Raw genomic sequence first — 15349 nt, 5'->3', positions numbered from 1 at the left:
GAAAATCCCAAATGGGGTCACAAAGAGTGGGACAATGGAAAAATGACTAAATAACAACAAAAACAGAAGCACAGAGAGATCTCTAATTTTGTAGGCTTGGAGCTGGACAGGATTATGGAGGGCTTGAATAGCAAGATCAAACATTTATACTTTATTGTCAGTGGGAAATGTCTTTGAATAGAGGAAAGACATGGTCACAGAATGCATTGCAAAGTCAGTTCAAGAACTATTACATGGTATTTGCATGCTGTACTAAAGATACAGACATAAGTGAAACTGCCCCACCCTCAAGAAACATATTCTAATGGAGGAGAAAAAACCACATACACAAATAAGAAAATGGAAGATAATTTGAAGGAGGAGAAAGCACAAACAACTGATGGGATTAGAGAAGGCTTCCCAAAGGAGAGAGCCCATTCCTTGGACTCTGGGAGGAAGAGATGAGTAAGTAGTAGACATCAGACAGGAAGAAAGTCTATGAAAATGCACAGAGTTGGGAAATAGAACATCAAGTTTAGGGAAATCTAGTGGTTGAGTTTGTCTAGATCATGTCTAGAACAATACGCATTTCCCATATCCCTGTCTCTTTGCAGAAGATACAACAGATGTTGTGTAAATACAACCAGTAAGAGTAAATGATTGGATATAGGAGGTAAGGGAGAGGGAAGAACCATGAATGACCAAAAGATTACCAGAGAGGGTCATGGAGAATGAATTAGAAAAAGGGTCGTCTAAAGGCACAGGAGGTGCTGATAGAGAAAAATTGTAGTGTATAAAAAGTTTGAGAGACATGGTTTCTAGGTAATTAACAATTGTATTAATTACATTAATGAATAATTAATAAAAGGGTGGTTATTAGGCCATAATAAACCAAAGACCCCTCCTGGAACCTACTCAATGCTTATATGCCGTTGGAATAGTGTGTATTCCTGAGGGTATAAATCATCTCTGATTGGTTAACAAGTAATAAGAGAATGAATATTATAATGAAAGGTAGACTTATTCTAATGAGGGTCTGGGGGAACATGACTCTGATCACTCAGTCTTGGACAAAGAGACCTATCTATATCCATACTACCTTATCTAGGGTAATCTAGAGAAAAGGAGGAAGTCACTTCTACCCAGACCTATCTGACTAAAACGTAATGAACCAGAATTAACCAATTCCCCTAAACCAAAATTTCAGATCTAAGCTTTCCCAGTTGGGTGTTTCTCACCCAATATTTCATGTCATGATCAACCCTGAACTTCAAAGACTATCTGAAGAGCCTACAAAGGTTGATTTCTCAGTGAAGAAAAGGAAGGAGAAAAACCTTAGTCCCAATTCAATAATTGGCTATTAATATAGGAGAAAAAAAATCATTTCTCTTCATAGGAAATCCAGAAAATGTGATTTGCATATCAGGAGCCAACCTAAACCATGAAGTGAGCTAGGGTTTCCATGAAGGAGATAGAAGAAAAGCCCTCCAGGAACAGAGGTACCTGTTGAAACGCCCAGAGATGGGAAATGGGATGTCAGTATAGCAGACCAGGCTAGTTTGGCTGGATCTTAAAGGAAAAAAAGGTGAAAACCTAAAAAGATAGGCTAGAATCAGAATATCCTATAGGAAAAGGGAATGGTCAGTAGTATCACAAGCTACAAAACAAATCAAAAGGGGTTAAAAACTGAGGGAAAATGCTTTTGGATTTAGTCCCAGGTGAACTTTTTAGTAGAGTGGTTAGAAAGCCAAGTGGTAAGAGTCTGGGGAAGTGTATGGGTGGTAAGAAAGGTGAATCATACATATGTGTATGTGTGTGTGTGTGTGTGTATTTTATATATACATATACACACACACATATAATATATAATTTTGAAAGGAGTTTAGTGAGGAAGAGAGAGATGAGGTAGTAGCTTCTTGAGATAAAAGAATTGAGGAATAATTTTTCTTAAAAAATGAGGTAATATGAGAGAATTTGTAGGCAGGTGAGAGAAAGGCAGTAAAAAAGCAGAGATTGAAGATTCCTTCATGAGAGAGAAAGAACAACTGAGGGGACACAGTCATAGGATAAAAGGATTTACAGCCTGAAACAGTCTTAAAAGTAATTTAGCCAATCTCTTCATTCTCCTCACGAGGAAACTGAGGGGCAGAGTGTTAGATGATGTCTCCCAGGTAATACACATGATAGGCAGTAGAGCTGAATTTTGAGTCCAATTAGGTAGCATAGTGGATAGAATGCTAGACTTGGAATCAGGAAGGCCTGAGTTCAAATCAAGCCTCAGACACTCTTAGCTATGTGACCCTGGGCAAGTCATTTAACCCTGTTTGCCTCAATTTCCTGATCTGTAAAATGAGCTAAAGAAGGAAATGGTAAACCATTACACTGTCTTTGCCAAGAAAACCTCAAATGGAGTCACAAAGAGTCACACATGACTAAAAAACAACTACAAAAACTAAATTCAGGGCTCTTTCCACTGGACTAGTATTGGTAGGAAAGAATAAGGACACAGGTTGAGCTTTAGTGAGCAGTAAAGATATCTTCTTCACCTATGACCAGAGGGATGGAGAGAGCAGGTCTTGATGATGAAGAATTTTGAGGAATAGAAGGGCAGAGTTTAAGAAATGCATGTCAGCCTCAATCCTCTTTGCAAGTAGGAGGCTAAGTCAAGTGCAATAAGTATCAGGGAAAATAGGGTTAATAATAATGATAATAGCTAGCCATTATGTAGCACTTTAAACTTTGCAAAGTGCTTTGCAAATATTTTCTCATTTTATATATACAATAACAATGAGAAGAAAGAATGAAGGATTTAATAAAGAGGTGGCAGGAAGGTAAATAAGGAATTGCCATAGATCAAGTGGATTGTCAAGGAGTAATGAAGGCCCAGTTGGGATGATATAACAATAATTTATCCTGGGTAAAGTCAGTTCAGTTTCAAGATCTCCATCTCTGGGCTCTTGCATTTAGAGTAGGAGCAGAGAAATTGGGTGATGGAGTTTTCCTAGAAATGAGATTTAAACGTTAGAAACAGTGAAAGATAAAAGAGGAGACCAGGTGCTCCCTGCCTCTTGGTCCTGTGAGCTGGAAAGGGTAAGAAGGATAACCTCCAAATATAGTAGGAGAAGGAGGGGTGGTAGAAAGGAAGGATAGCTAAAGATATGTTTCCTCAGGGAAGAGCTAGGGTTTGGTTAGAGTGAAAAGGTGGAATTGAATGTTGGTTGGAAAGGTTCAGAGTAACAGTGGAATGAACTGACAATAGTTTGGGGGTTCCAAAGACATGGTAAAATATGTTAGGATTTGAATGAATTGAGTCAAGTGAGTGTCTGGGAGAGCAGTATTGATTGGAAGATCACTGATAAAAATTCAGGAAATAGAAGGATGGGTATAGGATTTGCACCTAATGTAGAGGAATTGCTGCAGACTTCAGAGGCCATGGAGTAGAGTGGTTAGAGTGCCAGGCAAGACCCAGGAAGACTTGTATTCAAGTCCTCAGATTCTTACCAGCTGTAGGTACTTGGGGGAAAAGCCTCCGTTTCCTCTTTTATAAAAAGGAGAAAATAATGGGGCCTATTCACAAGATAGCTGAATTAAATAAAAAAGAATGTGTATAAGTTGCTTTGCAGATCTTAGAACTCTAAATAAATTTGGATGCTATTATTATAAGATAGATTGTGGAACATTCTCTGTAGGCAGAACTTAACTGATTCATTACTGGCAAGTGAATAATAACAGTTATGGCATTTATATGCCATATACCATTTATATGGTACTTTGGAAGATTTTCAAAATGCTATTCAAATACTATTGTATTTGGTCTTCTTAACAACCCTGGGAGATAGGTTGCTATTATCATTAGCCCATTTTGTGGATGAAACTGAGGTAGACAGGGGTTAAGAGATTTATCTTGAGTCACACAGCTGGTAAATGTCTGAGGCTGGATTTGAACTCAGATCCTCTTCACTCCAGGTCCAGAATCCTGTCCACTGCACCACTCAGCTGCCTTTACAGCTCAAAACAGAATTTGGAATTTGGAACATTGATGCTTGGGAATCTACTTCTGCAAAGCTTCCTTCTCAAGTACACTGTTGTTTCCCTTTCATGTCAGGATTGTTAAGGTGGTGATCATCTCTCTTATGCAGTTGGAAATACAGGACTGGAACACCTGGGAAAGAATGGGGTTAGGGGTGTGTGTGTGTGTGTGTGTGTGTGTGTGTGTGTGTGTGTGTGTGTGTGTGTGTGTGTGTGTGTGTGTGTGTGTGTGTGTAAACACACACACAGATTTGTGATTTCATGTGGCAATTCATGTGTCAGTGGCAGAAATTGAATCCAGGTCTTTGGATTCCAAAGTCAACCCTGTATCCACCATTTGATGACTCATCAGTGGAGATTTGAAACAGATTTGAAAACCATTCACAAAAGCGATAATTAAATCCAGGCAGCAGTTGAGATGATTAAGGGAGAAAGTATTGAGAGGACTAAGGACAATACTTTAGGTACAATCATAGCTAAGAGATAAAGAGGAGAAAAATACAGAAAAATAAATGAGAAGAACTAGGATAGTTTCTAAAATACCAAAGCAAATGATATCAGGAAAGAGGGTTTCACATTGTCACATGCAGTTGATTGGTTGGTTGTTATCCATCTTCAAAGAGGATCAAAATGACATCACCATGAGAAAATGAAATTTCAGTGTGTCTGACTGTAGCTGATCGGACCAATACGAGCTCAGAATGCTCTACCACAGGTTGGGCACAGATAGTCCGTGTGAATATTTGAGGTGAATATCCCAAATTTGGGCATCCTGCGTTTACTTTGTGCTGTCTCAATTCTGCTTTGTTCAAAGAACACAGCACCCTTTTTGATGTGGGCACGCCATGCTGAGCGGTCCTGTGCCAGTGTCTCTCATGTTGCGCAGGTAAATCCAAAGTTTTTGAGAGAGAACTTAAGAGTGTCCTTGTATCGCTTCTTCTGGCCACTATGTGATGGCCTGCCCCAAGCAAGTTCTCCATAAAATAGTCTTTTTGGCAAGCGGACATTTTGCATTTGAACAATGTGGCCAGTCCAACTTCAGAGTGTTGTGGTCTCTGAAGCACAGTTTGAATATTTGGCTATTAAGCTTGAGCAAAGACTTCAGTGTCTGGTGCCTCATCCTGCCAGGTGATCCTGAGATTCTTCCTAAGACAGTTCAAATGGAAGAGTAACAAATGTAACAATGAGATCAGCACAACAGCTCTGCAGACCTTTAGTTTGGTAGTCAATCTAATACCTCTTCTTGTCAGGAAGGATGCCACTAAAGCGATTTTCCTAAAATGTAGGTCCAATCGTGTCATCACCACCCCCTACTTAATGATGCACTTACAATATAGTTCCAAGCTATCTCTCTGGCCTTGTTATACATTATACCCCTTTATATACTCTTTGGTCCAGCCAAATAAGCCAATTCCCTTTTCCATCTTCTGTCTCTGTGCCTCTTCACTGGCTACCTCTATGTGATGAGCTCCCTCCTTATTTCTACTTTTAGAGTCCCTAGGTCCTCTCAAAATGCAACTCAAGTGCTCCCTGCCATAATTCTTTCCTGATTCCCCCAACCTCCAAGCTATTAGTGCCTCCTAAAATTATTTTGTATTTACCTCGCATTTTGTTACATCAGTATGTATTATTTCCCTCTAATAAAATATAATAAGCTCCTTGAAGGCAGAAACATCCTTTGCTATTTTTGTGTGCCTAGGGTCTAGCACATTGCCTGGCACATAGTTGGTGCTTAATAAATGCTTGTTGGTTGAAACTATGAAAAAACATGAGAAGACAGAGAATATTAGATTGAGGGGAGGGAAGTAAAATGGTTAAATGAAGAATTTAAAAATTCAGTGGACACTTTGTGTGTATGAGGAAGGCAGGGCCCTACTGTAACAAAATCAAAGATCTAAGAGTCTCTTTGATCTTCATGTTTGAGTTTTGTTGAATTCATTCCTACTAGTAAAAGAAATGCATTCAACAAAACTCAAACATGAAGATCAAAGAGACTCTTAGATCTTTGATCTCTGTGTTGTTGGCTCAGACCTGCACCCTACTTTGTTCCTCCCCATCCCCAGGTATTCATACCTGTTAGCAGCAATGCTGGGGACAGTATTCAGGGCTGGTCCTGGTCCCATGTCCCTCTCTTTCCAAAATACCCCATAAAATTGAGCTGATTCCAAATAAATTTGGATCTAAGTAAGGGTAGGCCTACAATTTGGGGTCTCTCTAGAGATCCCAAGGTCATGCTGATCTTAAACCCATGGCAGTAATATTATCTCCGTCTCTCAGGATCAGATTGACTTGGTATGGCTTTAGACCTTGATGGGTCACTACTAAGATAGGGCCCCTCCACTAGATCTATCTTAGGATATGAGTGATGGATTTGGCTGCTCAACAACTCAGTCAATTATTATGAAACACCTGCTATTTACTAAAAATGGTGGTGGGGTAATGGTTGAGCTCATAGGATCATAAGATATCTGGTTGAAAGGGACCATAGAGGTTAACTAGTTCCACACCTACATTTATAGATAGAGAAGCTGAATCCCACACAGGTTGTGACTTATCCAAGGTCACATTGGTAGTAAGTACCACAGGCAAGATTTGAACCCATCTCCTTTGACTGCAGGGTCAGGATTCTTTCCATTATGTCATATTGCCTATAAATAAAATATAGAAGGCCATTGATGAGTTTATAATCAGTCATTCAGCTGTCTTGTGCAATATCACTCCCAATCCCTAACCTCTGTTCTGAAAGCATACCTGTTTGTGCTTTTTTTTTTCTCCCAGAGGACCCAGCAGCCCTCCAAGATTCTGGCCAGGAGGCAGAGTCCATCCCAGAATACACTGCTGAGGAGGAGCGGGAGGACAATCGGTTATGGAGGACCGTCGTGATTGGAGAACAGGAGCAAAGGATTGACATGAAAGTTATAGAGCCTTACAAAAGAGTCATTTCTCATGGAGGTAGGGAATACAAGAGGGAAGTTTGGAAAGGGAGAAATGAGATGGCAAAGTCATATTTCCATGAAGGGAGATAATTTTCTTTTTCCCTTTGGTGGCATCATCATATCTCAAAACCCCTAGTCTTAATGTGGAGCTGAAGGGCTGATGAGAAGGGAAGGGAAGCTTCTCAAGTGAAAATGTTGTTTGCACACTAAATACACCATGACTATGTCCCTTACCCCTGAGTTGTTGCAGAACAGGTAATTATCTTGTGCCATCACTACTCAACAGAATTCATATGCATTAGGTGGGAGCAGGATCTTGAATGCCTAAGAGCATGTAGGAACACTTTTTGAGCTTCTGTGAATGCACTACTATTGAGTATAATATTCTAGGATATTTACACCAAATTCTCTTGCATTAAAACGATTAAAAAAAAAAGAGCCTTCTGGATCCCCTTCACACGCTTCAGAAAGCTGTTTATATGCTTAACCCTGACAGTTATTTTCCACGCAAAGAGTGCTTTTCCATAAGCTACCTTAATTCTCTGTGCATGGCAGCAGCAGCTCCCTGGTCAAACGGCACTCCTTTTTGAAAGAGGTCCCAAATAGAAGATGAGCTCTATGTTGCTTTTGTAGTGTTTCTCTGGGGTTGCCATCGCCTGTGTGCCCTTGGTTAATTTGGAATGCAGATGAAGCTAATTGAGCACAAGTGTCTGCATTTAACACTGAAATCTTTGCAGCCTTGGTTTTTCTACAGCATGGCTTCCTCCAACAGCAGCCTTTAGGTAGTTTTCCAACTAGCCCAGCTGTTCATGAAAAAAAAAATGACTTCATTGTGAGCTTGCCATGTAATCATTGTTCCCTAAATTCTCTCATCTTTCACAAACACAGAGCAGTATCTTGGCATGACACCAGAAGCTCCTGCGTCCTTTTTTCTGCCTGTGGTTAGCAGAATAAAAGGAAGTTGAATTTTAAAAGTAGAATTCCATTCTACTGGTAGACCTTTGGTGTTCCATTCAAAGCTTTTACTACTTTTAAGGGTGCTTTGAGAGACAGTGTGGTGTAGAGGGTAGAAAATCACCTTGGAACCAGGAGTACCTGGATTCAGTCCTGTCTCTGAAACATACTGACTGTCTAAGCCCTGGGAAAATTACCTGAAGTCTCAATGCTTCTGGTGTCCCTAAGACTATAGGCACAGATGAGTTGCTGATGTGACTTGATGGAGGGGTCAGTCACAGGTAAAATTACCCAATTTGCCTTGGTTGAGGGACCAATCACAGATTCAGTTCACAAAAACATGAAAAAGATACTTTATCTCAGGAATAATACAGATACCATGAAAAGGGCCAGTAACAGTAGTTATGCCAACTGAGCACAGATGTCTAGTAATGCTGTCATCCCTGCCAGTGATTCATGGTTTGATGCATAGTACCAAACTGCCATAAGGGAGACAGAGAATACACAGTCCCCTTCTTTATAAAGTTTGTTTTCTGATACTCCCAGATTTCTCAGTGGATTCAATTTTTTGAGATGTGTACCAACTTAAGTTCTCAAGAAGAGGACCTCTGCTACAACAAATCTTGTGTACTTATGAGGAAGGCACAATTTGACTATCACCTTTCAAAGATGATAGCCTGTACTTAAATATCTTGTCCCCCTCACTTCTTAAGCTGATAGCTGCGTTTTTCTAAGGCAAAGGCTTCCTTTTGTGTATATCACAATCCCTTTGGCAGACTGGTGAAACCTATAAACTATTTCTCTAAATAATGTTGTTTTTTTAAATTCATAGTGGAAAGAAATGTTCAATTTCCGTTAGAGGTTGGTGAAAATAAATATATAATTTTTTTCCCATCTAAGTTCAGAGATTCCCTGAAATCTATCCACATACCCAAGATTAAGAAGTCCAGCTCTAAGGAAAACAGTCTTTATCAGTAACCAAGATCATGAATCACAATGGACATTCCATACTCACCCAGTTTCAACACTAAAAATCAGGTGACATTAACCTAAGTCTAGAATGGTAGCAGAATTCATGTGCAGGTCATGAGTTTCTGCTTGTTCCTTTACTGGACTCTGAAAGGATCCTTGCTTCTGGCTGACACTTTCTTAAACCATCAGAATAACCTGGTTTGCTGAGCCCTATCACTTTCTTTTGCATTTAATCCTTTTCTTTGTGTGCTGTTGACTTTTTTTTTTTGGTCTGTCTTTTTTGTTTCATTTCCATGAGAAGGCATCCTATCCTCTCCTTGACTCCTCACCTTTCTCCAGGCCACTTGCATGTAATTCTTTTGGCCCCACACATCCTTGAATTTGTGCATCTGTGTTATCATACCTTTTGCCCTTTTCTAATAAGGGGAACATCCTTACTGCTCCGTGAGTAAAACACTTTCATTAGTTACTTTCAAACCTACCCAAGTGAGGCAGTCTTGCTAAAAGCTGATGAATGGATTCCACTAATCCTGATGATTCCTTATGAAAGTCTGAAAATCAGTGCTTCCTTGAGTACGTCTTTCTTTCGAATGGTCCTCTGTTCTATGGAGAGACAGTTTAGTATATTGGGTCAAATGCTAGACTTGGAGTCAGGATGATAAGTTCAAATGCCACCTCCAAAACTTGCTGGTTGTATGACTGTGGACATGTCATTAATTTCTCATCTGTAAAAGTAAGGGTAATGATAATTGAAGGACATACTGGAAAGGGCCTAGATGAGAAAAAAATGAAATGAGGTATGCGAAAGTTTGCAAACCTTAAAACATTGTATAAACCTTATAAAAATGATAAAACAATTCATTATATAAATCAACCTTACGACACTATATAAAGTAGTTGTAGTAGTATGAAGATGCCCTTTATAAAGAGTTATAGGCCTATGTCAAACTGCAAAGTGGGGCACTTTGTACAATTTATATCATTTGTTATCAGAGCCTGCAGCATCCAGACCACACCAAAGGCCACGGCCCATGGAAAGACGTGTGAATGACATTATCTGAGTATCTTTCATCACTGATAATCTTTGCCCTCCTTTTAAAAGAACAGAATGAAAAAAATGCACTATATGTAATTTCTTCTGTCAGTCTTATTCACTATATGACAGGGCAGGTTGAGGTGAGGGTCAGCTCTTTTGTATTTAGAATGGGAAGTTCTTTAAATGAAGAACTAAGGGGGGAAAGTGTCCCAAGATTTATAACACGGGGTTTCCTTTTTTGTTTTTACCTCTCATTTCATTTTAGGAGATTCAGGTAATCTGTGCAGTGCTCCTGGAAAATGATCCCCACGATCTGAGGAGAAAACTTACCTGCTGGTGTGTGTGTGCGTGTGTATGTGTTGGTGTGAGACTGTGACATCCTTTCTTCTCTCTCCATGCCCACTGTTGGCCAGCAAACTTGTGTTACATTCCTTTCATGCTTCCCTTTGCTGCAGGTAAGGCTGGTAGAGTTTAAGAGGAGCCTCAGGAGGGGCTCATCCCTGGGCCTCCGGAAATGCATTTGTCCACTCCTCTTGTTAATGGAACGGAGAGATGTTCAAAAAATTTAAAAAAAAAAGCTGCCCCAAACATTGGCCGAATTGTAGTTTCAACAGCTAGCATTATTTAAGTCATACTGTATACTTTACAGTGTGAATTGAAGGTTTAGCTCTGATTTTGAAAGTAGTTATTCCAATATTCCAGGAATTGCTACTTGAAAGATTGCCAAATGATTAAAGACGTTACTATCACTTAGTACAAAAGAAAATCTTTCTTGTGGAAAATCTCTCTCTCTCTCTCTCTCTCTCTCTCTTCCTCCCCCCTCTCTTTCTCTTTCTCTCTTTTTCCCTCTGCCTCTTTCTCCCAGTTATCTCCCTCTTCTCTTCCTTTCCCTCTATTTCTTTCTCTCCTCTTTTCTCTCCCTCTCTTTCTCTTTTCCCTACCTTCTACTGTCTCTCTCCCTTCCCTCTCTATATTCTTATCTCTCTCCTATCTCATCTCTCCTCTCCCTCCCCTTCGCATCTGTTCCTTTCTCATTTTATCTCACTTGGAGCACAAACGTACAAGAAAGAATTAGCCTTCGTTTATCCATTTCAATACCCCTTTTCTAAGAGAACATGTTGGGCAGTTAGGTGGCTCACTGGATAGAGTGCTGGGCCTGAAGTAAGAACGCTTCCTGAGTTCAAATCTGGCCTCAGACACTTACTAGCTGTGTGACCCTGAGCAAATCACTTCACCCTGCTTGCCTCTGTTCATCATCTGTAAAATGACCTGGAGAAGGAAATGGCAAGCCACTCCAGTGTCTTTGCCAAGAAAACCTCAGATGGGCTCAGAAGCTATCGAAATGACCGAACAGCAACAAAGAGAACATATATTCATTGCATAACACAAGAATGGACAATGGAGTAGTTTAGGTGAACCATAAATATTTTGTCAGCTACATACTTTGAGATAAAACGCACACAACTTTATTACAAAAAGAACGTTGAAATATATGTTGAATTAAAATTTAATGTCCCTTATGATACATTTTCTGTAATTTCCAGACTTAGTTTTTGTTAATGACCCCAGAAGTTGTCTGATAACAGAAAAGAAAAGACAAGAATGACACCAATTTTCTGAATTTGTAAATATTCCAAGACTCCAAAACCAGCCAAATACTTTTAAAACTGTTTTCTAAAGTTAGAAATATTACAGCCCCGAACATGGTCTACATTAATGTAACTCAATATTTCTGAGGCTTTTTTCTCCCTATTTCTCAACTGAGACTTCATTATATAAGCTTTGTGCCTTCAGAGTTAGGGTATTAGGTAGGCATGTCTTTAGTAAAATTTGCCTCAGAAAAGAATCTTGCTAAAAACAAATTTAAAGAAGTGAGTTTAGCATGTAGGGTACACATATCTTTAAAATACATCTTCTATAAGTCTCCTCATTTGGTTTTAGATATAAATATTATAAAGAATTTTTTTTTAGAAAAGTCTGTAACCATGGTAGAATTATTAATTGGTAGAAATATTTATTAAATATCTGTTATTTGCCAGGCATTGTGCTTGGGACAAGGGATATAGTACAATTTATGAAACCATCCCTGCTCCCTTTCTTATATCCTAAGAGGCAGAAGCAACAAGTACATATGGCATAAGTATAAAGTGAATAAATACAGTAGAAGAAGGAAGTTATGACAGCCCTCCATCACAGATTTCAGTTTTGGTAACTGTGACCTTCTGGCCTGGATGGTGGGCAGCACCAAAATCTTATAAAGAACTTAGACATATTTTTCAATATATTTTCAACCGAATTCAATAAACATTTTAAAGCTATTACCCTACACTGGGCACTGAGCATACAGAGACAAAGAAGTAGTGCCTGCTTTCAAGAAGCCTTCATTCTGCTGTGGGGAAACATGAGAGACACAGTTAAATATTGACCAGGGATTGGACTCTTCATCTATCTTTTTTTTTTTTGGCAATCCAGTCCTCTTTAGGACCAGCTTCAGAATCTGTTTTCTGAATCAAAAGTACCCATCTCCTTCAAGCAAGGAGATCCCTGTTCTCCCAAACCCATGCTCACTTTCATGGGCAGAAATCCTCCTTGTAGACATTTGTGAGCTTTGAGGAGATGCAGCAGGGTCACTCATTAGGGACCAGTGAGATCAGGCTTTAAAGTGTGGCCTCTACACACACTCAAAGGACTATGATAATAGCTTTATTTAATAATTAAATTGTTATTTACCTACCAGTGGACTTTAATTCAGAGGTAAGCTGATGCCAATGCTTATAATTCTTTAACAAAATCCATTTAAAAACAGAAGTGAGGTCTGAATCATGTCCATGATAAATATGACCTCATAGAAGACTCCCAATTTCCTTGCTTTCAGCATTGATAGATATTGGCCAAGATAGCACCAAATTCTGAGAAAGAGTGTGAAACAAGGAGTGCAGACCTAGCCTTCTCTGGAATTTGTTCTTCTAAGTCTTACAGAAGAACATGGTGTAATGGCTTTTCTTGGAGCCAGGAAAGCCTAGTTTCAGATCCTGCCTCTGAAAGGTAATCCTAGGCAAGTCACTGAACCTCTCATTGCCCCTGGGCAATTTTCTTAGGACCGTAAGTCACAGAGGAGTTGACAGTCTGTATAGGCAAAGAAAGTTAAAATACTTAGAGTTCCCGACATGAATGTACTCACAAGTCCGTAACAAAATCAACTCTCATAAATCTATTTCAAAATATCTATGAGCTCACCAAAATGAAGTCTGGTCCAGAAAATGTGTGTTGTCCCTAATTATCAGAATTACTCTCAATGCATCTCTACCTTGCCCCCTACTCGTCATACCTTCCATCTACCTTCAGCCAGTTCTCATTTCTCCAGAAACACAAAGGCTCATAAAACCCCAGTATAAAAGAAAGTCAGGCCATGGTTAGTCCTTCATTAAGCCCACTGTTAGTTCTTTAATAGGCTAGACACTTAAGCCCATGGTTATTAATAAATGAGTCAGAATATCTCACATATTCTATGACTAATGGATTCATTCTGAGTATTCCCAGTGGAGCTGGAGCCAAAAGAAAGGCAGTTTTTGTTCCCAGTTCACAAATGACCTGTAACCAAAATAGGTAGGAATTGAATTCTTTCATAATTCATCTTCCAAGTTTCCCCTTCAACTCAGCTCATGTGTAGTAGCATAAAAAAGACAAAGATGGTAGGGGAAAACAACGTGCTGTAGAGGAAAGAATGCTGAATTTCGAGTCATGAAACCTGGGGGTAAATCCTGGTTCTAACACTAGCTATAAGACCATGGGTAAGTCTCCCTTTGCAGCCTCAGTTTCTTTATCTGTTAAATATGGGCAATGATGCTTGCAACATAACTCACAAGAATATATCATGGGGAAATGTTTATGAACCTTAAAATGTATATAAATGTGATAGAAACAAAAGCCTTTTCCTTGACTTTATTGAGGGGTGGGGGGGCAGGGTGCGGATGGCTAGCTGACTTCTTTCCTTTCTACAATTCTATCTAGGTTGAGTTATTTTTTTGGTTTCCGTTCTTTGGTAAAAGTTTATGCTTTCCATGTCCCACTTAAGCACATCTATCTAGCTATATATGTTTACTTATGCATATATATGTTTATAGGAGAGGTAGTGAATTAGAAAGTCAGCCTATCCCAGGAAGACCGATATTCAGTCCTGCTTCTGATACCCACTAACTGTGTGACCCTGGCCAATTCACTTAATCTCTCAGTGCTCAGGGCAGCTCTCTAAGACTCTTAAGTTGCAGAGAATGTGCTGACCTGCATTGGTAGAGGGAATTTCCTCATCCAAAATACAAACAAAACCCAATGAAACCCCATGTCTGGTCTCCATTCCTGTATCAGTACATGAAGCATCTGTGACTTTATTGACAGAAGGTCACAGAGATTCCCTCCCTCAACGTAGAATCACCACACCTGTACCTAAGGTACATCTTAGAGTCACTTAAGGCTCAGAGACATTAAGTAATGTGCTCTTGGTCACACAGAACGAAAGGCAAGAGTTGAATCCGTGTGACCACAGCCAAGTCACAGCCTCCCTGATCCTTTTTTCCTAATCTGTAAAATGGGGATGTCCTTACTTGATAAAGTTGTTATGAGAGTCACGTAACATGGCATCTGCAAAGTGGTTTGCAAACTTTAAAAAGCCCAGAATAGATGTATGGATACGCACATATTCTAGAACTACCACAGGTCTCCTTTCTGTTAAGTATTATCTTGTTAAGGGTTTTATTTTTTTCTCGGTTACAAATGTCTTTTTGTTTGTTCCGCAGGATACTATGGGGATGGTCTAAATGCCATCATTGTGTTTGCTGCCTGTTTTCTGCCAGACAGCAGTCGGGCTGATTACCACTATGTCATGGAAAACCTTTTCCTGTGAGTGATGCTTGTGAACGCTATGACAGAGTGCTTTGAATGAATGTCTGTGAACGCAGAACGATAGATGGGATACTCTTGAATTTAAGGAAATGAGTTGGGGATACGTAAAAGGAGGAATCCTGTCAAGGTACACTGCTCGTACAGCAAGGACATTTTAGGAAGTCTTTTTCTACAGAATGAACTTAAAACCTTTGAACATTTTTGCCAGAATAAGGAAGATCTGCAACAAAAATTTTTTGGCTTAAGTATAATTTTTCTTCCTGAGTCTCCATTTCTAAGTCACTGATAATAAAACTGGATTTCTCTTTAATTCCACTAATTCTATCTTAGCTTCCCTCATTATTTTAATTGTGTATATTTTTGAAAGTCAGGTTTATACACAAATCTGGTTAGTGTGACTATGGTTTTTAAAAGTATGATAATAATGATTTAAAACTAATGTTCATTTTTCTGCAAGATGATAGCCATATTTTGTTTTTGTTTTTTGAAAGTTATTAAAATCAGATGTTAGAAGGTCTTTAAATAGTATACTGGAAAATCAGGC

At 39.3% G+C, this 15349-nt stretch overlaps 1 protein-coding gene across 10 annotated transcripts in view; it reads left to right on the top strand.

Moving 5' to 3' along the window:
• PRUNE2 (prune homolog 2 with BCH domain) overlaps positions 1 to 15349 on the top strand; it is a 321110-nt gene that overhangs the window by 278806 nt on the left and 26955 nt on the right. For 9 of the 10 annotated variants that reach the window (XM_072604894.1, XM_072604886.1, XM_072604875.1 and 6 more), the window contains exons 12-13: positions 6787 to 6960; positions 14700 to 14802. In XM_072604894.1, the coding sequence (XP_072460995.1) occupies positions 6787 to 6960; positions 14700 to 14802 (277 nt within the window). Of the gene's footprint in view, positions 1 to 6786; positions 6961 to 10171; positions 13845 to 14699; positions 14803 to 15349 lie in introns of those variants that run through there. The other variant, XM_072604906.1, reaches the window with a different exon arrangement.

Source organism: Notamacropus eugenii, chromosome 1 (genome assembly GCF_028372415.1).
Source record: "Notamacropus eugenii isolate mMacEug1 chromosome 1, mMacEug1.pri_v2, whole genome shotgun sequence".
In the NCBI taxonomy this organism is placed as follows: Eukaryota; Metazoa; Chordata; class Mammalia; order Diprotodontia; family Macropodidae; genus Notamacropus; species Notamacropus eugenii.
The sequence above is the reverse complement of the archived record's forward strand: the minus strand, read 5'-3'. Positions and strand labels throughout refer to the sequence as shown.